The 27,100-nt window shown below is 36.5% G+C and overlaps 1 protein-coding gene across 1 annotated transcript in view; it reads right to left on the bottom strand.

Moving 5' to 3' along the window:
* Positions 1 to 27,100, bottom strand: part of rt (Protein O-mannosyltransferase rt) — a 375,338-nt gene that overhangs the window by 331,649 nt on the left and 16,589 nt on the right. The window contains exons 2-3 of the mRNA XM_090396396.1: positions 17,170 to 17,345; positions 8,827 to 8,930 (exon numbers count right to left, since the gene is read on the bottom strand). Coding sequence (XP_090252522.1) covers positions 8,827 to 8,930; positions 17,170 to 17,345 — 280 coding nt within the window. The remainder of the gene's footprint in view (positions 1 to 8,826; positions 8,931 to 17,169; positions 17,346 to 27,100) is intronic.

Raw genomic sequence — 27,100 nt, 5'->3', positions numbered from 1 at the left:
AAGTAGCTATGCCTGAGATGCACCAGAAAATGCCAGAGGCGAAGGTCAGCCTAAGAGAAGAGAAATGTAATCATATAATCATTATTAAAAGTAAGGAAAAGTGAGATCTTTCTTGCAAGAAATAAGACAGGACTATGTTGTGATAGTACCGATGTTCACTACATGATTCTTATAAAACTGAAAAATAACAAAGAAATCAGAATTTATGGCAGTAATTATGAAAGATCTTGAACCTTCAAATGATCATACACTACAAGGTTCACAAATGAAGAAGAGGGATAAGTGCACCAACATCTGCAATGCTATGGATGAGATTTGAGATCAGTGAGAGGTAATTTTTGTACATGAAGAAAGTGGATGAAAGTACAAATCCCAGAATTTGTCAGGAAAATGAGAAGAGGAAGCCATCCTGTGATATAATGAGCAACCGTAGATGAATCTGGCAACTCAATAGAAAATAATAAAAGTCAGACCATAAGATGGTGGTAGTTCCCCCCCCTCCCATACACAAAACACAGCCCATAGCAAATAGAAGCAGTGTGTACATGTGTGCTGAGCAGCCTTCTGTGCCAGACCTGATCAAATGATCTGGAAATGTCAAAAGAAACCATGTCAATTCTCCAAACTTCTGATTTCTGAGGCATGCATCTAAAGGTGGGTAATGATGACTAGGAGACAAGCTGTGGACCAAGGATGGCAGAATTGATCATTAACTGATCATTAACTAGCTAGTAGGGCATCAGGTAGTAAAGAAGTTCATGCTCTAGGGTAGATACCAGTAGTTGAATAGGAAAGATTGAAAAAACAATGCAGGACAGACATTAAATCTGAACAGAAGTTTTTAGGATAACAAAAGATTACCATTAAGAGTGAATGATTGCTGGTATCCAAGCTAATCAAGAATTCTTCTGATTTCTTTCTGACAAAATACTAAAGGAGGTGCAGCGAGGTTCTCATACTTCTCGATAGTACTGAGAAGTATGAGAACATACTTCTCAGTACTATCACAACATAGTCCTCTCTTATTTCTTGCAAGAAAGATCTCCATCTCCGAAATTACTTCCCAGACAACATGGGAGATAATTTGCTGTGGTCATCCATACAGGAATTGGAATAGAAGAATAATGCAAGGACTGCCTTATTGGTGCTACCGCTGTTACATCACCTTAAGATAAGGTGATAGAATATCTGCTATGATGAGTGAGAGTAAGAGCACTCAAGGGCAGAAGTTGGATCTTCTGCCCAACAAAACATACAGAACATATTTTCCTCCTCATCATCAAACACCTGATATGTACCTTCAGCAAGTACAGGATATTATGATAGTACAACATGAAAAGGTTACATCATTATTAACTTTCTACTGACAATTTTCCTCCAAATTACTCTGTTATCTGTCAGGATTCCAATATTGTCAGATCTTATATTTCAGTCTTCTAAGGCATTTCTTACTATATTACTCACTTAGATCTTTATCTTCCTTTTGGACTTTGCCTGCTATCTTGGCAAAAATAATATGCATGTGCTGGGGATGCACCAACAATGTTCTATGTAAAGCATCTCTGCAGAATTTAATTTTTTTGAAATCATCTATACTCTTTTACAATTAGCTGAATTGTAAAAGAGTATAGATGATTTCAAAAGCATTTAATTCAATAAGCAGAAATAAATTGTTTGAAATTTTAGAAGAAAAAAATACTGAATAGTCCTCTGAATACAGCAGCAATAAAATTTGCAGCAACTTTTCAGCTGAAAACTTTTGAAATACCAGTTGAGGATGGTGTCATGCAGGGATGTCCACTTTCACCATTTTTGTTAAATGCCTAGAAGAACTAGTAAAAGAGTATTTCAGAAAACATGGGAATAACTGTAATGATCAAAATTTGCATTGTATAAAATATGGAGATGATATAGTATTATTTATAAATAATAAGTAAAACTTAAAGTATATGATTGAAAACCTACATAAAAACAGTAAAGACTATGCAATGCAGATAAATTTTAGCAAAACCAAAACACTGGAAATAGGCAGACGTGGAGAAGAAGAAGCTTAACTTAGAAGTAGAAGGAAATAAGCTGGAATAGGTTAAAAAATATATAATTACTTCAGCATATTGATCACACACGGGCTAAATTATGAAGAAACTATTAAACACATAAAAAATCTAAGGTAGTCTACTATGACCAAACTTACAAATATATGGAAAAATACATCTGTCCAAAAAACTTAAAATCAAAGTATATAGTTCAATGGTACTCCCCCCCCTCACAGTTTTCTTTATGTTACAGAGACTTGGATTATCAAACAGAAGGAAGAACAAAGACTGACACACTTTGAAAAACAAGTGTTTGAGGAAAATAAATATCATGAACTGAAATGAAAATCGAAATGAATGAATTCAAGAATAAGTATGATAGCTGGTGTGTGTAGTATGTGGCCTCCCTCGATGAGTCTCTGACTCTCCCTGAAGGTCTCTCTCAATAATAATAATAATAAAACCAATCAGCAGATCAAAGAAGAATTACTCTACCATATTTCAATAATAACAAGAATCAGAGAAAAACAGTTACACTAGTATGGATAGCATACAAAAAGTAGTCCTCAAATTCTCCAAAAAGGAAGAGTAGAAGGAAATGGATAGAAAACATCAAGAGTATTAGTTGTTTTCAACTCTTACAGAAATTTAAATAACTTAGCTGTGGATAGATTGGCCTGGAAAGCTATTGTTTATGATAGCCTCAGCCCACCTTAGGCAGATGAGAAAGAAGATAATGATGATGATACACAACTGATTTGTGGTAAATAATACATGAGAAACCTGTAATTGCAAATTATGTAATCTCTGTTGTAAAACTGCATCTACAAAAATACAGCTTCTCATTATTGCCATAGCAGGATTGGTGTTCATAATGAGGTCAAACTTCTCTTTTAGAAACTCCACAAGGGCTTGTGAATTAGCGTGAATCAATCCCAGAACATTTAGGCAATAAGAAACATAATAACCAAAAGAAAAACAAAATAGCAGTCCATGCTCTTAAGCATACTCGCAAATCGACAAAGCCATAATAATAGACATACAGGAAAATGAAACAATGCTTAGAATATCGGAAACAATTGCCATAAAATGTGACAAAAACTCAATAAATTCACAGCCCCTATACAATCTCTGAGAGTTCAAAGATACAAAATATAAAAATTAGGTAACGACTCTGACCGATAAAAAACAACATAGATACATTCAACACAAAAACACCAAGCCAACATGACACAGCCTCCACTTTTCCCACGAGCTCCAAAGATGACACACAGTCGAAACAGCTCACACCCCATTACTCCCACCTCTAATCTTGTTTCATCATATTCTATCCTTTTTTCCCCAAAAACCCAGGTTTCAAGTTCACATACCTTTGTCTTACCCACATCTCTCTATCTCCACATTTCCACCCCCCCCCTTCCTTTCTGTCATACTTCAGCAATAATATAAATGTTTATCACCATACACTGGATGCTGCTCAATAAGAAGACAACCAGGAACATCATAACTAATAATTAAGGAATTGACAGCGTACACTAGAAATATAAATTAAATAAACTTTAATATATACTTTCCGATATTTCGGCATACGTCACATTGCCATCTTCTTGGGAACTTATTACAAAGACAAGTGCACACAAGTACTACATAACAGCAAATGAGAACAGAAGCTAGGAAGTTAACGTTTTCCTAAAGTCCTGATGGTGCCCCCTGGCAGGCTATATTGGTAGTTCTTGGCCTTTGGGCTGAAGTTCTTCTGATAAATGTTTCCCAAATTTGGGGCAGTCTCATGCATCCAAATTTGTTGAGGTTTGGCATGTTCCTAAGGGCTGAGGCTGATTCCATGAATAGTCTTTCATATTTGAACTTGCTGCGGTGTATTACTGTGGCTTTCTTCCATCTTATTCTGTGGAGAGTATCCAGAGCGTGGTCTGCAAGCCCAGAGTGGCTGTACTTGTGAAATCTGATGTAATCCTTGTGTTCTGAGATTCTGATATTTGCTGTCCTGCCTGTTTGGCCAAAGTAGGACAGTTTACAGCTGCAAGGGACCTGGTATACACCAGGTAGGTCTAGGGGAAGTGGTTGGTCTTTAGTGGAGCAGATAAGGATGCCAATTTTCTATGTGGTCTGTAACAGGTGGTCAAGTCATGTTTTTTTAAGATTTTGTTGATTTTTTCCGAGGTGCCTTGGATGTAGGGAATGGTGATGGATCTAGAGAGATGTTTGGGAGATGGATCTCCCAAACCACATCGCCAACGATATCAGATTGGATGTGGCCTGTGTTCTCACAAAAGCAAAGCCTCCGAAATCCAACTTATCCATTAGTGAATACAAGTCACTACAAGAATTGAAAAGAAACAAAAAAATAGTGATCACCAAAGCGGATAAGGGAAACGCCACTGTGGTACTTAATCTTAAAGATTACACAGGTAAGCTCAAGGCTCTATTATTAGATCGTTCCACTTACCTCCCCATTGATTACAATCCCACCAACTCACAAATTAGAAAACTCCATAGGCTCCCTAAGAAGGTCACTTCTTGGCCTGTAGAGATTACCAACAGACTGAAACCCTATAACTCTAGACCCCCCCCACATATATGGGCTCCCAAAAATACATAAAGATAATGTGCCATTACGTCCCATAGTGGATGGCATTGATTCCCCCACTTACAAACTAGCCAAGCATTTAGCAAAAGCGCTCTCACACTATACTGGTAACACACCATCACACATAAAAAACTCAGCCCACTTCAAAGCCAGTATAGAAAACCTCACACTCCAACATAATGGTCAGTTTTGACATCTCCTCCTTATTCACGAATGCCCCCTCAAAGAAACCTTAGAGCTAATCCAAGCTAAATTTCCTCCCAATATCTCAGCCCTATTTCAGTTTACAATGAACTCAGGCTATTTCGTTTGGCAGGAAAAATTCTACAAACAAATAGAGGGGACAGCCATGGGTTCACCACTTTCCCCACCCTTGGCTAACTTCTTTATGGAGACTTTTGAAGAGAAAGCCTTAAACTCAGCCCCACAAAAACCTACCATATGGCTTCGCTACGTTGATGATGTGTTCGCTATTTGGTCACATGGCCCAGATTCACTCCTCTCCTTCCTAACACACTTAAACAACCAACATCCTAGAATCAAGTTCACCCTGGAAAAAGAGGCAAACAATAACCTCCCCTTCCTAGACACACTAGTCACCTGCCAACCCGATGGAACCTTGGTTTTCCTTGGTTTTCTCAGTTTATAGAAAACCCACCCATACAGGTAGATACATTCACCAACAATCCCATCACCCCCCCCCCACACACACACACACAACAATATGGAGTTATTAAGAGACTATTCAACAGGGCAAAAATAATCTGTTCTAATGAGCAATCCCTAACTACTGAACTAAATCACATTCATGACACTTTCTTAGCCAATGGCTACCCCCCCCACCAAAAGAATCCAAAAAATACTTAACCCAGTTATCCACAACCCACCACCCCCTCCCCTTCACAAAAAAGATTACTCTAGATCCATCACCATTCCCTACATCCGAGGCACCTCGTAAAAAATCAACAAAATCTTAAAAAAACATGACTTGACCACCTGTTACAGACCACATAGAAAATTGGCATCCCTTATCCGCTCCACTAAAGACCAACCACTTCCCCTAGACCTACCTGGTGTATACCAGGTCTCTTGCAGCTGTAAACTGTCCTACTTTGGCCAAACAGGCAGGACAGCAAATATCAGAATCTCAGAACACAAGGATTACATCCGATTTCACAAGTACAGCCACTCTGGGCTTGCAGACCACGCTCTGGATACTCTCCACAGAATAAGATGGAAGAAAGCCACAGTAATACACCGCAGCAAGTTCAAATATGAAAGACTATTCATGGAATCAGCCTCAGCCCTTAGGAACATGCCAAACCTCAACAAATTTGGATGCATGAGACTGCCCCAAATTTGGGAAACATTTATCAGAAGAACTTCAGCCCAAAGGCCAAGAACTACCAATATAGCCCGCCAGGGGGCACCATCAGGACTTTAGGAAAACGTTAACTTCCTAGCTTCTGTTCTCATTTGCTGTTATGTAGTACTTGTGTGCACTTGTCTTTGTAATAAGTTCCCAAGAAGATGGCAACGTGACGTTTGCCGAAATATCGGAAAGTATATATTAAAGTTTATTTAATTTATATTTCTAGTGTACACTGTCAATTCCTTAATTATTAGTTATCATGTATAACCAGCGTATAAGCCTCTCAACAAGAATAATCAGGAACATCCTACAAAGGTATGTCCAAAATTATTCCTTCCTTATATTCTCCATGTATCTATGTCTTTAATGCATTAGTAATACCCTAAAAATTGAGTAAAAACCCAATGACATCATAAAAGGGGGCACTCCTAAAGAAAAATGGGCTAAATAGCCATAAAAATTAATAGACATCTATATTTGCAGTGGTGAGATATGATTTGCCAAAAATCAAGAAAGTTTGTATTGGTATGCAACAGAATCAAAGGTTCATCCTTGAGATTTATGAATAGTTATGGTGCAAGCCAGAACACAATGGCCATATGGCATTAAATCGGAAGCCATCTGCAGTGTCTAAAACAGATATTTTATGAAGCTTCTGCCTTATACTTGCCCTATGCTTTTTCACTTGATGAATGTGTCTTGAGAAACTGAAGCCAGCTTGTCTTCTGACAAGTACTGAGATATTATAACAATTTACAGAATGATTACAAAAAAAAATAGTCATATCGTTAAGACGAAGTCAATCAGCTTCTTTAGTCACAAAACATGAGTTGATCAGTTCCTTTTCTGAATCTTCTAACTTCAAGCCATTACTGATTTTGGTTAACATAGTGGAGAAAACAATGTTAGATTGACAAGCTCACTTTGTTGAGCTTGTAGTAATCAAATTAAGCCACAGAGTGGAGCCAACAATACACTGTCTAATCTGTTTGTATATGGGAGCAGCTCATACTAGAGGAAGTTGAAGATCTCTTATTAAATACATATCCTTCCTACCATCATTATCAATTTCCTGATAGGTACCTTCAAGGGATGTTCAGGCTACTATGACAGCATTACATGATTAACTTTACATTATTATTAATCTCCTATCCACAATTTTCCTCCAAATTAGTCTATTACTTGTCAGCACTCCAATATTGTCATATCTAACGTTTCGTGTTTCTAAGGCACTTCTGACTGAATCAATTCACCTAGACCTTGGTCTTCCTTTGGGTCATTTTCCTGCCATTTTGGCATCAAACACATGTTTTTCTAACCTTTCCTTACCCATTGTATTTAAGTGGCCATACCATCTTATATTTGCTCTGCTTACACATTATTGATTGCTAACAAAGTCAAGTTCCTTTCTAATATCTTCATTTTGAATATATGATCTGCCAGTGATGCCATCTGTTGACTCACCTAATATTTCTCAGAAGTTTGATATCTCCTTTTCTAATATCAAGTTTAATTCCATTTTCTTCTATAATGTGATTCATACAAGTGATGAATAAGATAATGATGGTAGGAAGGATATATATTTAACAAGAGATCTTCAACTTCTCCTAGTATGAGCTGCTCCTATCTACAAACAGATTAGACAGTGTATTGTTGGCCCCACTCTGTGGCATAACTTGATTACTATAAGCTCAACAAAGTGATGTGTCAATCTAACATTGTTTTCTCCACTATGTTAACAAAAATCAGTAATGGCTTGAAGTTAGAAGATTCAGAAAAGGAATTGATTTTACTGCTGACTTTACATCAAACCTTCTTCATCTTGTTGTTAATAGGTCAGGAAATGTGGAGAGCACAGATTATGAAATGTTTAGACAAATTAGTTGAGCAAGTAAAAGGAAGATGATCCTAATGGGAAATTTTAATTATAGGAACATGGATTGGAAAGAAGAGTAGTGTATGGTAACAAGGATTTGCTGAGTTTCAGTGGAAAACCATCTAAAGCAGCATGTGATGGAAGCAACACGAGGTTTATCAGTGTTACATTTGGTGATATGCTCATGAGATGTGGTTGTGAATGAAGTATCAACACTGTCACCTGTTGGTGAAAGTGATCATGATGTATTGGTTTTTCCCACGACTTTTGTTTAGCTAGTTTTACACAGTGCTTTGCTTTCTTAGACATCTGTCTCTATTCTCTCAGGTACACTGACTTGCATGCTGTCTTACTTGCTGGAACTTTCAATATGCTTTCTTCTTCTTTCCTCAACTGCTCTATTATTTCCTGAGTCCACTATGGAGTACTGATTTTTCCATCCCTGCAGACAACCCTATCATATGTCTCTTTGGCTGAATCAATGTTTTCTTAAGGGTTTGCAAATGAATCTCAAAGGCTGGTTTTTGTTTTCAAACTCTTTCATTTTCTCTAATAATATTTGTGTGCGTGAGTCTAGCGTACCTTACTGAAAGCCACTTAACTTTGGTTTTTTTAAAAAAGTTTCTTACACACCTTCTCAAACCTAAATGGTGAATTCTTCTTATTTCAATTGTATCCTGAAACAAAATGAAAATATCACTATCCACAATTACATAGTCGTTGAGATGTTTCATATTTCTTAGGTCTTTTCTGCATGTGAATTAGTGCACATCTTTATGTTGGAACATGGTGGTGGTCCATGTTCTGACTAGCAATTCATTTGTAATATAATATAAACATCACACACAAAACATTACAGCAAAAACATTATAGCTCTCCTAAAGAGCAGATCTTTATTCTTTTTTTCTTTTTTTTTTCCCAAATAAAAACTCACCTGCTAAAGCAATTAGCTGCTTTCCAAGAGGTGGATGAGAGTCAAAGAAAAATATTCTTTTTACATACAAACTTGCAAATTTTCCATAATGGAGTTCATCAAATCTGAAAAGAGAAAGAATAAAACAAATACACCTAAAACAGTTAAGTATGTTTTAATTAGAAACTCCTACCCACCAACACATTTACATTAAACTAAGATTGCTCCAAAGTTATTGTTCACTTTTTAAAAAAGTAAAGTTGCTTACTTTTGTTCAAGTACACACACTGCAATAATGTCTCCAGATATTATTATTATTTATATGTGTACTACATGGAGTCAAAAGACTCATCATGGGAGACCTACACTATCCATTAACACAATAACTATTATACATCTCCTTAAACTCATTTACTGTTGGGGTGCTCGCAACCACCTCTGGAAATCCATTCCACTCATTCACCAATCTCTAAGTAAAGAACCTGGTCTGCACATTCTTAGACAACTTCCAAGTATAAGCCCCTTGTTTTCTCCCTACTCCTCATGTATCGAAAAATTTCTTCTGTGTCAATCTTTTAGAATCCCTTTAATAACAACTTATAAGTTTCTATCATATCTGCCTGTCAGCTAAAGTATGCAACCCACAACCTTCAATCTATCCTCATAGGGAACATTCCAAAGACCTATCACCAGCTTGATCACTTATCTCTAAATCTTCTCTGCCACATCCCAATTCCTAAGAAATGCAGGTGACCATGCACAGTAGTTAACATGTGGCTGAATCATAGCCTTATAAAGAGGGATAATAAACTATCTTTACTTGTCAATGTGTTCTTCAATGTCCAAGTAATCCTCTGAGCTATTTTGCCAATTCTTGTAATATGTCCTCTGAATTTCAGATCTCTATCCACCATCACTCCCAGATCCCTAGCCATATAAATTTCCTGTAAACTAGTACTATCAATATGATACAAAGCATGTAATCTTTTCATCCCAAAATGAATACAGCAGTGGGGTTGGTCAGTATGTCACCTTGTGTGCTACGACATTACCTTACATTTTACAACATTAAATTGGCAACCACTGTCTTTGTGCCCACACTGCAATTCATTTAAATCATCCTGTTAATAAAGGTGTTGTAGATGATTTAAATAAATCATCTACATCACCTTTATTACAATTACCTTCCCAGTTTTGCATCTTCAGCAAATAATTGAATATCCTATCCCCCCTCGAATCTTATGCTATATCATTAATGTACAAATTAAAGAGCAGTGGTCCTAGTACACAGCCCTGGGGCACTCCCCTAGTCACCCTCATTCTGCTTGATTCCACTCCAACATATACCATTCTCTGAAATCTATCACCCCCCCCCAATCCATTCCACCCCAGCCACATATCCATTCCCATTGCTCCAACTTATGTAATAGTTTTTCATGTGGTATTCTGTCCAATGTCTTTGCAAAGTCCAGCAGTATCATTGCATAGCCATTTGCTTTATCTAATTCCACTTCACCTTATTATAAAGTGTGAATAAATTACTGAGCCAGGACCTACCTTTTACAAAGCCATGTTCCCACTATAGAGTATCATATTCTTACCCACCATTCCCAAATTTTACTTTTAGCCAACTTTCCAATACTTTAATCACTACTTCAGAAATATTTGGTCTGTAATTTGATACTTCTGTCTTAGAGCTAACTTTATGTAATGGGACTATCTTATCCTCTTTCCACTCCCTTGCCAGAGTTGAGATTTAACATCAAACAACTTCATCAGAGGCACTGCCATTTCACTTGCACATTGTTGTAGCACACAAGGTTACATACTGACCAACCCCACTGCTGTATTCACATTGATGTTTTTTCAATATACTGAGTATCTCCAGTTCATCTACTTCAATGATCACATCAGTCTCTCTTACCTTAGTAACAGAAGTCACTACCTGGATGATGTACACTTGAAAAGTGATCACTTAGTAACTGAACTTCTTCTGCTCTTGTCACTTTCCTACCGTCAGCAACGAGCAAAGTAATTTTTTCTTTCTTTCTTCATTCTTTCTCTTATTTGCTACATAACAAAAAAACTTTTTGGATTTATTGTAACATGCTTGTGTAGAGGCTTAGGTGCTGTGAGGACATTATGTTGGAGGTTTAATGGATTTTTTAAAACACTCAAAAAGAATTAAAATAGAATTTAATACTTCCTATATTTCGTCCTAGTCACTAGGACATCTACGGGGATTACAAAAACAATTAATGTAACATGCACACAAAAACTTACAATACTAAGCCCAACCACGTGGGTGACACTAAAGTCCTATCTAGGTGGAGTGCCCTCTAAGGGCGGTAGTAGGTGGCCTGGAATGTAAGGTGGGACCTCTGGTGATGAGTGTTTCCCAAATCTTCGGAAGCTTAATGCAACCATATTTATTAAGATTTGGTTGGTTTCTGAGAGCTGCTGCTGCTTCTAAGAAAAGTCTCTCTTTCTTGAATTTGCTGTGGTGGAGCATGGTGGTTTTCTTCCATGATACTCTGTGGGTGGTGTCCAAAACATGGTCAGCCAAGCCTGAATGGCGATAGTTGTGTTTAACGATGTACGACTTGTGTTCCTCCAGGCAGATGGATGCTGAACTGCCTGTCTGTCCAAAGTATGCAAGCTTACAGGAACAGGGTACTTTGTAAACTCCAGGCAGAGATAGAGGAGGGAGCTGATCTTTCGTAGAATGGATAAGGGTAGCAAGTTTGCGGTAGGGCTTATATGCTGTGTGCAGGTTATACTTTTTGAGTATCTTGGCTATTTTTTCCGAAGTACCACGGATGTAGGGAATGGTGATGGCATTTTTAAAATCTTGTTGACGAGAGGGACGGGGAATGGGTGAGGAATTGATTATTTTTTTGATACTGTGTTCGCTGTAGCCATTGGAGAGGAAAGTTCTATGTATGTGGTTAAGCTCAGTAGTGAGGGCAGTTCCACTGGAACAAAGATTGTGGGCTCTCTTGGTAAGAGTTTTAATGATGCCATATTGTTGCGAGGGGTGGTGGTGGTGGGAGAGTTTGTGAATGTATCTGCCTGTGTGTGTGGATTTTCTGTATACAGTGAAAGCAAGTGTATCATTAGACAGGCATGTGACTAAGGTGTCTAGGAAGGGTAAACAGTTGTTTATCCTTCCTAGACGAAACCCTACCCTTCCTAGAAGAAAAGAACAATTGTTTACCCTTCCTAGACACCTTAGTCACACGCCTGCCTAATGATACACTTGCTTTCACTGTATACAGAAAACCCACACACACAGGCAGATACATTCACAAACTCTCCCACCACCACCACCCCTCGCAACAATATGGCATCATTAAAACTCTTACCAAGAGAGCCCACAATCTTTGTTCCAGTAGAACCGCCCTCACTACTGAGCTTAACCACATACACAGAACTTTCCTCTCCAATGGCTACAGCGAACACAGTATCAAAAAAATAATCAATTCCTCCCCCATTCCCCATCCCTCTCGTCAACAAGATTTTAAAAATGCCATCACCATACCCTACATCCTTGGTACTTCGGAAAAAATAGCCAAGATACTAAAAAAGTATAACCTACACACAGCATATAAGCCCTACCACAAACTTGCTACCCTTATCCGTTCTACGAAAGATCAGCTCCCTCCTCTCTCTCTGCCTGGAGTTTACAAAGTACCCTGTTCCTGTAAGCTTGCGTACTTTGGACAGACAGGCAGATCAGTATCCATCTGCCTGGAGGAACACAAGTCGTACATCGTTAAACACAACTATGGCCATTCAGGCTTGGCTGACCATGTTTTGGACACCACCCACAGAGTATCATGGAAGAAAACCACCATGCTCCACCACAGCAAATTCAAGAAAGAGAGACTTTTCTTAGAAGCATCAGCAGCTCTCAGAAACCAACCAAATCTTAATAAATATAGTTGCATTAAGCTTCCGAAGATTTGGGAAACACTCATCACCAGAGGTCCCACATTACATTCCAGGCCACCTACTACCGCCCTTAGAGGGCGCTCCACCTAGATAGGACTTTAGTGTCACCCACGTGGTTGGGCTTAGTATTGTAAGTTTTTGTGTGCATGTTATATTAATTGTTTTTGTAATCCTCGTAGATGTCCTAGTGACTAGGACGAAATATAGGAAGTATTAAATTCTATTTTAATTCTTTTTGAGTGTTGTAAAAAATCCATTAAACCTCCAACATAATTATTGTAACATGGTTAGCTAATTTTCTCTCAAAATCTTATTCAGCCTTCCTTACTATACTAGGTACCCTTCTTGCTGAGCACACTGATCACCTTTATGTTAATGCTCCTTCCACAATACTTTCTTTTTTTTTTTGCAGCTGGTATACACAGATGTCTCACTCATACAATCCTTGATTGCTTCCCATTTACTAATAACATTCATTCTATGTAGTTTCTTATGCCATGGCACTGCTCCAAATTGCCTCCTAAGTTTATCATAATCACCAGCTTTGTAGTTCTGCATAAAGCCTTTCTTGACTGAAATTTACAGTATGATTAAATACTGTAAATATTACAGTATTTAGTGCTGATCAGAGGTAAAGTTGTTGCTGTTAGACAGATCTTCTGATGCTATTACCAGATCCAACACTCAAATTCCTGCTTCCCTCCATCACATTATCGTAGGTATAATTACTTGTTTCAGGTAATTTTCTTTAGTAACTGTATACACTCCATTTCCTGTGAGTGAGCAGAAGGTTTTTGAGGAAACAAATAACCTTGATATCAATAAGGCAATAGGATTTGTTGACATATCACCATGCATCTTGAGGGAATGTTCCAGGGAATTCAAGGTTGCATTGGCATGCCTGTTTATAAGAGTTTTACAACAGCACAAGTTCCAAGGGAGTAGAAGGAGAAAAAAATTGTTCCACTGCATAAAGGTAGTGATAAGGCTGTAGCTTCAAATTCTAGGCTAGTCTGTATATCTGGAGTTGTGGTAAAGGTACTGGAGAGATTTGTGAGAAGTAGGATACAGAAATGGGTTGATAACAGCAGTATTCTCTGTGGTTATCAAGATTTTGTAAAGTAGAGATCATATTTCACTAACTTACTTATGTACTATAACAAGGTGACAAATACCTTGGATAGGGGAGATGCATATATGGTGGTGGTGTACTTGGATTTTGCAGAGTCTTTTGATTGGCTGCCACATAACAAGCTCATATATAAAGTGAAACAGATGGGATTAGATAACAGACTTCTGAGTTGGATCAGTGACTGGCTGTTTGATAGGCATCAGAAAGTTGTATATGGGAGTGCAGTATCCCGAAAGAGAAAGGTCACTGGCGGTGTGCCGCAGGGGTCAGTTTGGGGGCCCATTGTTATTCAATTTGTATGTTAACTCCTTAACATACAAAGATGTCTGTGACACGTCTTTTGTTTATTGCACCAAAATTGATTTTGAATTTTGGTTTCACATATAAATACAACCGAATATAGACGCTAGACAATCTTGTGCCTATTTCCTTTCAGCAGAGAAAAGTTGCCAACAGCATGTATCGGCTATTTGGTTTGCGTTTGCACAAATTCATCATTATTTTTCAAATAATGATGAATTTGATCCAGCAAATCACCCTTGCCCAAAAAATTGGCAGAAAAATGACCGCTTTCTGATTTTTAATTGGTACGATTTATAAGGTTAATGATGTTGGGATGAGTTTAACTAGTGATATGCAGCTGTTTGTAGATGATGCAAAACTTGGAAGAGCAATGCAGAGTCAAGCAGAGGCTATGGCCTTACAAGAGAACTTGAATAGATTGCATGAATGGGCAGGTAAGTGGAACTATGAGTTCAATGTTGCAAAATGTAAGGTTTTGAGATTTGGTAAGCAACGATGGAATGCAAAGTATACACTTGGTGGGGAAACTTTAACAGAAGGAGGAGACGAAATGAGAGATCTAAGAGTGATGGTGGACAAGGACCTGAAATCCAGGGGCCTCACTGCAAAAGTTGTGAAGACGTCACATCAGATAATGGCAATGATGCGGAGATTGCGGACATGGAGGTTATGACGCCATTGTATAAGGCCTTGATCAGGCCTCACATGGATTATTGTGCACAGATTTGGTTGCCTGATTTTCATGGTGATGAGGATATATTGGAAAGGGTCCAGAGAAGATAAGTTTCCCAAAGGTGTCAGTGGTCTTTGGAATGTGGAGTACGAGAACAGATTGAGAGAATGTAAGTTGCAGGGCCTCATGAACAGGAGGAAGAGTGGGGATATGACTGAGACATATAAGCTAGTCAGGGGTTGAGATCGGGTTGACATGGAAGCGATTTTTCATAGAATGGAAGATGGGGGTAGAACAAGAAGCCATCACTGAAAACTATAAAAGGAAGGTGTGAGCAGAGGAGTGATTAGTAGGTTCTTTGCATGGAGAATAGTTGGTGAGTGGAATGCACTGCCTGAATGTGTTGTGGGTGTAGACACACTGAATCAGTTTAAAGCACATTTGGACGAGCATTGTGTGCAATAGTGTGTACCTCCCACGATGAGTCTCCGACTCCATGGAGGTCAAATGTTAATAATAATTTTGCATTTGTTCTTTCCTCCTTCCAATCTATATCCCCATAGTTGAAGTCGCCCATGATAACTGCTCAGCCTGCATTCACTGTGCTAATTGACCATGTCATTCACATCTTCTGGACCCCCATTCAGCTCTATTGCAGCAACCAACAATATATTTTGTCCAATTGCCTCTATCTCACACCAGAATTGCTTCAAATGAACTATTTCCCTCAGGATGTACTACATTCCTTAACTTCTATTTTTGTTGGCTGAAGTTCTTCAGCTATCATTAATAATACCCCTCCTCCTCCTCTATTTCCTCTATTTTCTATGAAAATACAATATCCATTACATTGTATCCAGGTCTTGATGATGCCAATAATTTTGGGCCAAGTCGAACTGACCACTGCTAATGCCTCTCCTTTATTTCTGATACTTTGAACATTCGTGAACATTTCAATATCACCCTTTTCCTCCTGGGAAAACTGACCTTGCACACCCTCTATTTTATTTTTTAATTTAATAAAATGTTATAAGATTATTTACTTACTAATGAATTAGTAAGTAAATAATTTTATAAGATTTTATTTAATTAATTAATACTTAATTTACTTAATAAGATTTTATTTTAATAAAATCTATTTCTGTTTAGAAACATGTGGTCTCCATATATACCAGAAATTAAATAATGATGATCATTTTCATGTTCATCATTTGCAGTTTTGCTGATTATCCAGCAGATGACCCTACTGGATATCTGTGGTGGCAACACATGCAGCATTGCTATCACAGTTATCCAGTAGGGTCTTAAGAAATTGACTTCCTTTGCTTCCATATGCTATCTCCTCTTTTCAATCCATATTCCCATAATTAAAGCCTTCCATTAAAATTCCCCTCCTTTTATTTCCCCTACCAATCACCAACAGTGTTCTTAAGCCTATATTGACATTTTATTAGATATCCTGTCTATTTCAACCCACTAAATGACATGAAAGTCATTGCATACATTTCTTTCTTCTCCCTTCATCCTGAGAGAGTATAATTCCTCTGCTATCATTCCATAACTACTTACCAACCTTCTCTTCTTATCACAATAATTCCTTATTTCCCCAAACATGACTGATCCTATTCCACTTGATACCATTCACTCTCAAAATCTTTCTTCAAACTAGTCACTGCAATTCTATGCCACATCTCTTATTCTACTCTGACCATTTTGCTGCCTTGCTCCTTTTGTTCATCTTCTTTCTCACTGTGAAGTCTTTCATTCATTCATTTAAATTCTCATCCTTACAAATATCATCTTCCTGTGCTTCTGGTCTTTTGTACTCTTTGGTTTCTTTTTTCCCATACTTATTCTATCCATCTTCTGTACATTTTCACTCTCTCTCACTCAACTATTCTAAATTCCCAGGACTAGACCCACTTAAATGCAGACTGGCTCTCAAACTATTCCAGAATTCCCTCAAATGCACTTCATACATTCACAAAACACACACACACAAACAAACAAACTCAGTCATTATCATTCATCTATGCAGTTCTCTTCAGCTCACTACTGTCATACCTAGACAACATGCTAATCACTCATTACAATGTTATCTTTTAAGAGTTTAATATATGTTCAACTTCCAAGAATAATTCAATTGATTTTATTTACATAAAGTGCCATATGCTTTAACTAGGCTCTAACTCAGGCTGCAAATTAACTGAATATTTGCCAAAATAATGTAATAAGTAAGAGAACAAACGTGATTCAATATACCAAAAAAAAGTTTAAATTGTTAATTATTCAAAGCTCTTACACTATACTCCTTGGTTCTTCTAATCTCCACATTCTTGTAGCCATGCCAATGAAGAACATTAATAAGGCCAAGCCATCAAGTTCAATAATAAAAGGTTTAGAATCTGAGCTAAAAAATGCCTCTGTAGCAGATGCATCATCACTACATGGAGATTCTGAAGTTGAGCTACTGTCTTCCTGTAAATATAATATGTATAAATAAATAAAATAAATGTGTTACATCTATTTAAAATACTTGAGTATTCTTTAAAATATTAAAAAGTAATTTTTCTTAATTTTGTGATTTTTTTTTTTTTCAAAGGAAACACAAATATTTCCTTAATGGTTAAAGGACTGAATAACCTGCTAAGTAACTTAGCTACATGCACATAATTAATGTAATGGTAGGGTAATCAATCCTATCTACATAACCTTCTAAATCTATCAAATGTGTGTATTTTCTAGTTAGTCTACCTGTTTTATGGTTACAAAATCAGAGTTTCCAGGAAGAAAAAGCTTGCTGCCTCTATATGAGACTGGCTAACTCACCTTCAGTTGAGAAGGCCTTATAAAGGTTTTTCATATACAGACAGAATCTGAAACCAAGTCTCTCCAATCAAACTACATCACTGCAACTTTGTGTGATGTACATTAATTTTCTCTTTCTCTCTCTCTCTCTCTCTCTATATATATATATATATAACCTTGGATATGTCTGTTTCCCAAGATCTTTGGTTGATTTTTTCTTTTCCTTCCAACCATACCTTGGAAAACACTGTTTTCCAAGACATGGTTTCCAAGGTATTTCACTGTATAGTGAAACAAAGTGCTACTTATACTTATTCATAAATAAAGTATTCATCACTCTGCTAGAAGATAAGTGCAAACACTTAATTTATATCATTTATTCTTGTTTAATCCTTTATCCAAGTGCAAGCAAGCAAAGTTTGCATGTGAAGCATCTTCACGAGCAGGCTACTTATATATAGAGACAAATAAAATACCTTAGTATTTCATAATGCAAAGCACACATCCTCTCTGATATGTATATAATACTATGCATTACGGGAAGAGCCACTATCCAGCCGCTCCTCAATATGAAGTCAGATGTCGATACCTGTGACATAACGTACTGCAGTGCACCACAAGAATGGGCAATGCAGTCAAAACCAAGCAAACTGAGGATTCCGTGTTACATTTGTTTGTCAAGTGCTACCTAGTTGATCCCAATAGTCGTGTTGATCTCAAAGATTAAGCCATGCATGGCTACCCAAACTATTTTCAACCTTTATTGAGGACTCATCAGTGGGAGCCAGATCCAGAAAAGATACCAAGTTTGAAATAATGCAGAAGTCATATATTTACCATATACAAGTAGTGAAAAGATGTATCACTTTATTAACAAAATACTCTTGATCAGAGACAGTTTGTAGGGGAAAAATTTTTTTTTCACTTGGTTATAATTTATATTAAACTTGCCAAGAAATTATATACTTGTATATAGTAGTTCAAACTGTCACCTTTATAGTGCCTCAACAGTCTACATTGACTATAAGTGAAGAAGAAGAAGAACAGGGGCAAATTCTCCATGCTTGCTATGCAAGCTCATTACTTGAGAAAGAAGTAATATTTATTTAATAAATGCATGCATTTATAAGCATTCCATTTAGGCTTTTATTTTTGTAGACAGAAGACGTCTTAAGCTTGCACGACAATAATTGAGCTTTGCATTGTGTATCGAAGGCCGATGCTTGCTTGTCTAATCAAAGCTACCTTGCCTTGCTCGGTTGTGGGAACTTCCTCGCTGCAGCGCTGTGATTTCATGATTGCACATAGCCATTTCCGTTCCCTTCATGTCACCTTAAACACAAGCCATACGCAGCCAAAGTAGCTCTAGCCAGTGAGCTTCAGCCAGCCTTTACAAGTGTGCGTGTTGCTTGGGAAAATTAAGTTACAACCAACTTTTTATGACGATGTTATTGACCAGTTCATAAAGAAGAACCATAAGGTAGAATTTGTATTCAAGTAGCTAAATTGAAAAAGATAGAATATCATTTGTAAAATAAATGTTGTATTTGTGTGATTAAATGTACATAAATTTTTAAATATATAGTTTTAAATGGTCAGTAATTCGTTATTCTACTAATCAGACTTCAATCACACCTCTCACTCCCTGAATGATAACAAGAGCAAGCGTAAATTGCAAAACCAGCATTCGCCCCTGAAGAAGAAGAAGAAGAAATGGGAAATATATTACTTTTGCATTATCTCAACTTTGGCATCTCTTCTGGGTCTACCTCCCTCTGGTGAGACCTCAATAAAGGCTCAAACCAGTCTGGGTAGCAGCCCTTCCCAGAATGCATACCATTATACATGTCTTTTCTTTTCTTCTAGTGCTACACAGCGATCAGCATTCATTTCAGACAAATTATGGAGACTACAGCCATGTTAGAATTAATTACTTTAATTTCCCAATGTTTTGACCTTCATATTAAGACATAATTTGCCTGAAATGAATTATGCATGCCTGAATGTGTGTGTGTGTGCACAAACACTTTGCATTATGAGATACTAAGACAATCAATGTGAAGTCATTATCCTCTATATACAAGTAGTCTAGTCATAGATAGACCCAAGCATAAGCTTGAAGTAACTTCACGACTAATCTACTTGTGTACAGCGGAATCCTGAAACTTTAAGAAACTTTAAGAATTATCCTTACGACCCACAGATCTTCTAGTGAGTTTGATGTAGTCTTACTCTTTACCAATATCCCTCTAACAAATACAATTGAATCACTTGATAAAGACTTTCCTCCTGATATCTTGAAATTGTCTGACTGTCATTAATTCAGGATACTTTAGATGCCACAACAAACTGTATAAACAGATAGAGGGAACAGCTATGGGGGTTTCCCCTTTCCAAAATTCTCGCTAATTACTTTATGGAACATTTCAAACAACAGATTCTGGACATTTTTTCACCTAAAACATCAGTTTGGTACAGATATATTGAATATGTGTTTGCTGTATAGAACTCTTCCTTGTCTGATCTTCATGAATTTCTTGAAAAAATTAATTCAATAAATGCAAGAATCAAATTTACTCTGGAAGTAGAAGATAACAATTGTCTTCCTTTTTTGGATGTTCTCATTCTAAGTCAATCAATTTCTTTTCTTTTAGGCTTATACGGTGATCAGAATACATTTTGGAAAATTATGGAGACAATTACCATGTTTGAGTAAAACTTTAGTTTAATATAAATCCAAAATCCACATTCGACGTTTTGACCTTTATATCAAAGTCATCTTCTGGAGCATACATACTATGTACAGAGAAACAAGCTGCACTACAATCTACATGGTTTGCTAAAGTTACTGACCAACCATTACAACAATTATTGGCCTGACCTCTGGTGGGGAAAAAAAATCTTACTACATCAACGCTAGAGTCCTATTATTAATATTATCTATTGGTTGTAAAATTACACTGGGACTTCTTGTTGCTCCCAACGAGATCTATCAAGAGCCTTTGCAAAATCCAAGTATATTACTGTGTATCCTTCTCCTCTGTCCAAGGAAGCAGTCACTTTATTGTAATAAGTAAGTAGATTACTAAAACATGATCTCCCATTAGCAAATCCATGCTGTCCATCAAAGATAATACCATTGTTGTCAACCCAACTCTGAATCCTAGTTCTCACAAGCTTCTCCAACAACTTAACCACAACACCTGACACAGATAGGCCTATAGTTTAATGCTCGAGTTCACTCACATCCTTTATGAAGTGGCACAATCTTGTCCTCCTTCCACTCCTTAGGGACTTCACTGAGTGCAAGACGTGTATTAAAAAAATATGTCAAAACAGGTGTCAATTCCCTGGCAAATTCCTTCAGAATACGTAGTGATATATTATCAAGTCCCACAGCCTTATTAACATCTAGTTTACTCAACTCCCCATACACCTCTTGCTCACCTACAGTCAGTCTCTCCTCCCCATCATCAACTGCTCTCAATCCCTCCATGAAGTCACATTCACAAGATTGAAAGATCTTTATGAACTGCCCATTAAGTATCTCCACCACACATTCTCCATCAGCTGTCTTTATACCATTTTCTCTAATCAATGTCATCCTTCCATAATTATTCTTTCTTTTGCTAGCTACATATCGAAAGAACTCCTTAGGATTCTTTTTGGCTTCATTAGCCAACTGCTGTTCATACCTCTCTTTAGCTACCCTCACCAACCAAGTCACCCTCCTTACTTGGTCTTTGTAGACCTCATGGAATTGGTTATTTCCACTTTTCTTATGCTACCTCCACAATGCCCTCTTTTTCTGTATCGCATGCTTAATCTCTTTATTCATCCATCTCACACCCACCTTATTTAACCTTCTCACCCTTGGAATACATTTAGACATTGCATCTACTAAACAGTTTTTGAAAATCCCCCAAGCTGAACTGATCTCTTTTCCAGCTAACTCCTCATTCCATGCTACACCTGCAAACTGTCTCCTGAGCTCTTCATAATCACCTCCCTTGTAGTTCCACATATACCCTTTTTTCACAGAGGTCCTCACACTGCTGGCAACCACCTCATGGTCATCCTAATCACCCCATATGCTACAGGACTTGCAGAAAAAATAGCAAGATTACTTTAACAGATTAACTTACAAGTCGTTTTCCATCCAGTTTGCAAACTTAATACCTTCCTTATCTCACCAAAAGATAAATATTCTCCTCTTTCTTATCCTAGAGTTTACAGAATCCCCTGCTCTTGTGGCTTATGTCATTATGGACAAACTGATCATCCTACATAAATTTGTCTTGAAGAACATCAGGAGTACATTTCACTCCAAGAACTCAACAAATATGGTTTGGTAAGCCATGCATTATCTACAAAACACTGGATTCAGTGGAACAAAACCAAAATGTTATACAAAAGTTATTTTCTTCTGGAAAGAATATAAAGAAATCTGTGATGCACACATTCACAATCCAAACCTGAATAAAAGCGATTGCCTAAAACTTTCTCAATTTTTGGAAGTTATACTGACTAATACTCACCATTCATGTGTTTCTTAATTTGTAATTAATTTTTTTTGTTTATATTTAAAAATAATTTATTAACTAAATTATTTTATTGTAATTTATTTAGAATATCTATTAATGTAGATGGAGCTATTCTCCTGCATGTGATTCTGGTAATAGTATTTTAAGATGAATTCTTCCTCTTACATCTTGATTTTTAAAAGAAATCTACTTTTATAATTGAGAATTCGGGTACATGTACAAACCATTCTTCATTGGGATTCTGATGACTTGTTGCTTTCAATGATAGCAAAATCAATCCTGTCTCATTTCCAGCTAAATATGAGAATCCATTCCTATTCTTAATAATACCCAAATCTTAAGATCAAATGTGTTATGAAGGACTACCATACCACTTCTTCCAGGTAACTTGGATTTTTTTTTTTTTTTAGCATAAACATATTACAAGTATCACTCACCTGCTTAACATTAAGTTCTCTTTTAACCCAAGCGTAGTTTTATCTCTGACCAAATATAAATATCAGCTTGAAATAATGTTTTCACATTTTAAGTAATGGCCACAAGAGCTCCTAAAAATCCTGAACTGTGTGATTAATGACATCTCCTCTCTCTCATTCCACTCTTTCACACAAATAACTTCTTTGGTTACTAATCATCAGAAATGGCATCAATAATCTTCTAATCAATAATCCTCTTCTAAATCTGTTAATACACATGGCTAGGCTAGTCATCACTCCTGCATAGCTCAACTTCAAACTTACACCAATTTTTTTTTTTCCTTCTTCATTCGCTACTTCTGCTGCTGTCCTACAGAGCAGTTTCCTTACAGTATCAAATCAACATCAGTTATGATTTTTTTTTCTATTTATAATATTAATGTACTATAGGTAGAATGCCCTCTCATGTGAGACCAGATTTAGAGACATAAATTGCTAAGTTTAGTAAATATATGAAAAGGAAGGGAAGGATATGATAGACAAAGTCATTCTCCATCCTCAAAATCACCCTGTATGATAAGCATAATAAGATCTAGAATAGGTCTCATCTATTATGAATCCTAGGATTTTATGGAGGTACTGAAGTGCAAGAATAAAATTAAGATTCTTTATTAAATGAATTAGGTGTTTTGTAGTTTAACTGTTACTTTAGTTTTTAATAAGTTAATATTGTTAGCAGTCTTCCCTTATTAGAATCGCTTATTTAATTTTTTTTTTTTTATAAATTACCTTATTTTGCAAGACTGTATACAGACACTGTTCTATCAATAATTAACTCACAAAGTTTTACTCTATACCTAAATTACTTCCTTACTGTCAGCTAATTAAACAATCAAAAGGAAGAAGGAAAATGTATTTCCTATTGAATCTTTTACTGATTTCTGAATTCCTATCTAACATATATAAGCATTTATTTATTAAATGTTAATAAAATGGGTCTGCAGAATGCATTCAAGATAAATTATGCATCTAGAAAAAAAGATTGATCTCTACAACTCTGAAATGCTTCAAGAACATAAGAAATAGCAAAACCAGTCATATGACCTATTTAGAGTAGTAGAACTACTTGTGCTTTTTCCTTCTTCACATTTTGCATATAATGATACCCTGAAAAGAACAACTTTGGAATTTTTTGCACTTCTCAGAAAACTGGTAAAGTAGGACATACTTTAATAAGATTTAAACTGCATAGAAATAAATACAAATTTATCAGTTATTTTCCTGGATCACAAATTTAAAAAAAAAAAAAAAAAATTATTACTGTACTATCCTTTTTTTATCTTCAGAAAACCTCTAAAAACAGGTAACAATGAAAGAACAATGTCTGCCATGCAGCACATTCATTCACCTTGATAACTATCCTTTCTGATAACACATTCCATTCTCCATACCAAAAATCTATTCCTTATTCTACTATAAACTGCAAGGAATAGTTTCCTGTTTCTGTGTCCTCCATCACCCTACCTTCTGAATGATACTGATCATGAAATACCAATCTAATCCATTTATTAATTATTAATATATAGATATTTCAACTCTCCCTAATATTATGATGAATGCACTATTTTAACATTTTACTGTAACATAAAATTTTATTGTTTGTTTAACATTACGCTTGTGCTTAACAACAATTGCAACAATGGAGTACTGACATTCTGGGAGCCAAACATTAAAGCTTCATACATATATTAAAAAAAACTAATTAAAAGTTATCAGAAATGGGTAAAAACATGATAGCAAATGTTGAATTAATTATCTTGTATAAAAAAGGAGTCCTAAGAAATATTAAAAATATTGAATAAAAGGATATTTTTAAAAAATAAAATAAAATAAAAATGAATAATTCTTTCACAGTCAAACATGAAACTTAAAAGTTTCAAAAAATGACAGGAAAACTTATAATGCAGTGGATTATCCACTTACAATGATGCTACATGATTTTTCTTTTGGGATGTATTAAAAAAAGTCAAATCTGTCTCACCGTGATTTTCCAAGGCTCACATTTTTTTTTTTTTTTTTTTTTTCAGCTGAAATGGGTGAAATTTGAAACTTTATTGACAAGCATGTACTCAGGTTATATCCAGAAATGGAAATAAAAGAATTGAAATGGCAAGAAAAATTTTGTCCTGACAACACTGTGTAACTGCAATTTAAATTTAGAGCTTAGAGTATGCATGGTTAAATGCTATGTAAAGTCTGTACTGCTGTACAGTGCCAAAAACTTTGATCTTGAAGACATCAATAAAAAAAACTTTAAGCTTTTGTTTTGTGGTTATACAGACAAATGTCAAAAATCCCATGAACAACAAAAACGTCCAATCAGGAAGTACTGGAACAAATGGAGAAATCACGTGAACTTTTAAATACCATAAAAAAAAAAGGAAAACTGTATATCTTGGTCACCTACTTTGTGATTGGATATTTTTTCAATATTTCATCTCGGTCACTGAGGCATCTTCAGGGAGTACGAATAACACTTTTAAGATGAAAATCTTGGCTGTCAGACATCAGACTGGCATGAGCTCTGAGGGACTGTTCAGAGTGGCTGAGGATCGCTCAAAATTTCCCAAGGTGGTCGCCGACCACCAACAGGAGATGGCACTCAGAAAAAGGAGAATCACTGTAGCCATTGGATAGGAAGGTGCTGTGTATATGGTTGTGTTCAGCTGAAAGAGGTTCCACTGGAACAAAGATTATAGGCTCTATTGGTTAGAGCCTATAATCTTTGTTCCTATAATGATGCCATATTATTGAGAGGGGTGGTGGTGGGAAAGTTTGTAGATATATCTGCCATAGTAAATTTAAAAAGGAAAGACCATTTTTGGAACCTGCAGCAGCACTCAGAAATCAACCTAATCTTAACAAATATGAATGCATAAAACTTAGTGAAATTTGGGAAACAATAATCGTAAGAGGTCCAGTTTACATCCTAAGCCACCTACAAATACCCACAAACACCACCTAGATAGGACTTTAGAATCACCCACATGTTTCATTTAGTACTGTGTTGTTGTTGTTGTGTGTGTGTGTGTGTGTGTGTGTGTGTGTGTGTGTGTGTGTGTGTGTGTGTGTGTGTGTGTTACAAGTGTTATTTGTACTCTCTGAAGATGTTCTCAGTGACTGAGATGAAATATTGAAAGCATTAAAATTAGTTTTTAATCCTTTCCTAGTGCTGCCAATACTCCATTAAACCCTTCAACATTATGTCCTCCTAGCACTTAAGCTTTAACTCATGGGTGGATTGGAGAGCTTGGTGGATAGGAGGAAAAGAGATGATAAGATGGAGACGTTTAAGTTAGTGGAGGAATTTTATCAGATTAATCCAGAGGGGATTATAAAAAGAGTAGAAGGCAAGAGGGAAAGAACCAGAGGCCATCTCTGGAAGTTGTGTAAGAATGTGGTGAAGAGGAATGTGAGGAATAGATTTTTTACATGGAGAATTATAAGTGAATGGAATACATTACTGGAATACGTTGTTAATATGATTTTAAGATTCAGTGTAACAGATAGATATGTTGTCAGTTGAATGAACCTCCTATGATGAGTTTGCTAACTCCATGGAGAGTGTAATAATAATTATTATTACCGAAACAAAGAAGATCAAACCAGGTGAGATACTTCTAAGCAGCAGATACAAGATGTTATATACAGGCAACAAGGATCATGGGAAAAAAAGTCATAGCTAGAGTATCAACACTAAATATGAGAATGATAATCTTCAAAGGCAGGTAGCATCAAATACAACAATATGGGCAAATATCGCTGGCCTGGTTGGCTGAGTGGTTAGTGTAACTGCTCTCCAGCCAAAAGGCAGCAGGTTCAAATCCTGCCATGGGCATGGATGTTTGTGAGTCTGTGAAAATACTAGTGGTGGTAGTCAGTAGATGGCATTGTACATTGATGGTAGTCATGTAGTTTGGAGGATTAAGTAGCAGAGATGGTGAGTTGTATTCATCAAATAACTTGATAGTGAATGAAATGTTTTAAAATCAAAAAAAGAAAAAAAGTGTAAATTATGTGCAGAAATAAGGCAATATATTTTGACAATTCACTTGCCACTTGTCTCTGAAAACTCGCCTGTGGTGAGGGGTTTTCTGCAGCTCTGCTTATAAGTACTTTATATTGTATTGAAAGCATCTGTAAGGAAACTAAGTGCAGTTCCCCATCATACTGGCATTCCATTTTCATGTTATCAATGCACCATTACCCTCAATGTCATGGCAAAACCTGGAAATTTACCTTGCTATCTCTTGTTCCCTTGAGCTTTTGGGGGAAAAAAAAATCCAGATGAGAATGAAATGAATCTTCAGCGACTTTCAGGGTTAATGCTGCACACAAACCCTTCAACAGGAGGACCTCTAAACAATTTCTGGGATACCAGTTTCTATTTTAGTGAAACTTTTTT

The sequence above is a fragment of the Typopeltis vanoorti genome, chromosome 8, assembly GCF_054136105.1.
Source record: "Typopeltis vanoorti isolate ZY-2024b chromosome 8, IOZ_Tvanoo_1.0, whole genome shotgun sequence".
NCBI lineage: Eukaryota > Metazoa > Arthropoda > Arachnida > Uropygi > Thelyphonidae > Typopeltis > Typopeltis vanoorti.
Note: the sequence above shows the minus strand (reverse complement) of the source record. Positions and strands in the feature narration are given on the sequence as shown.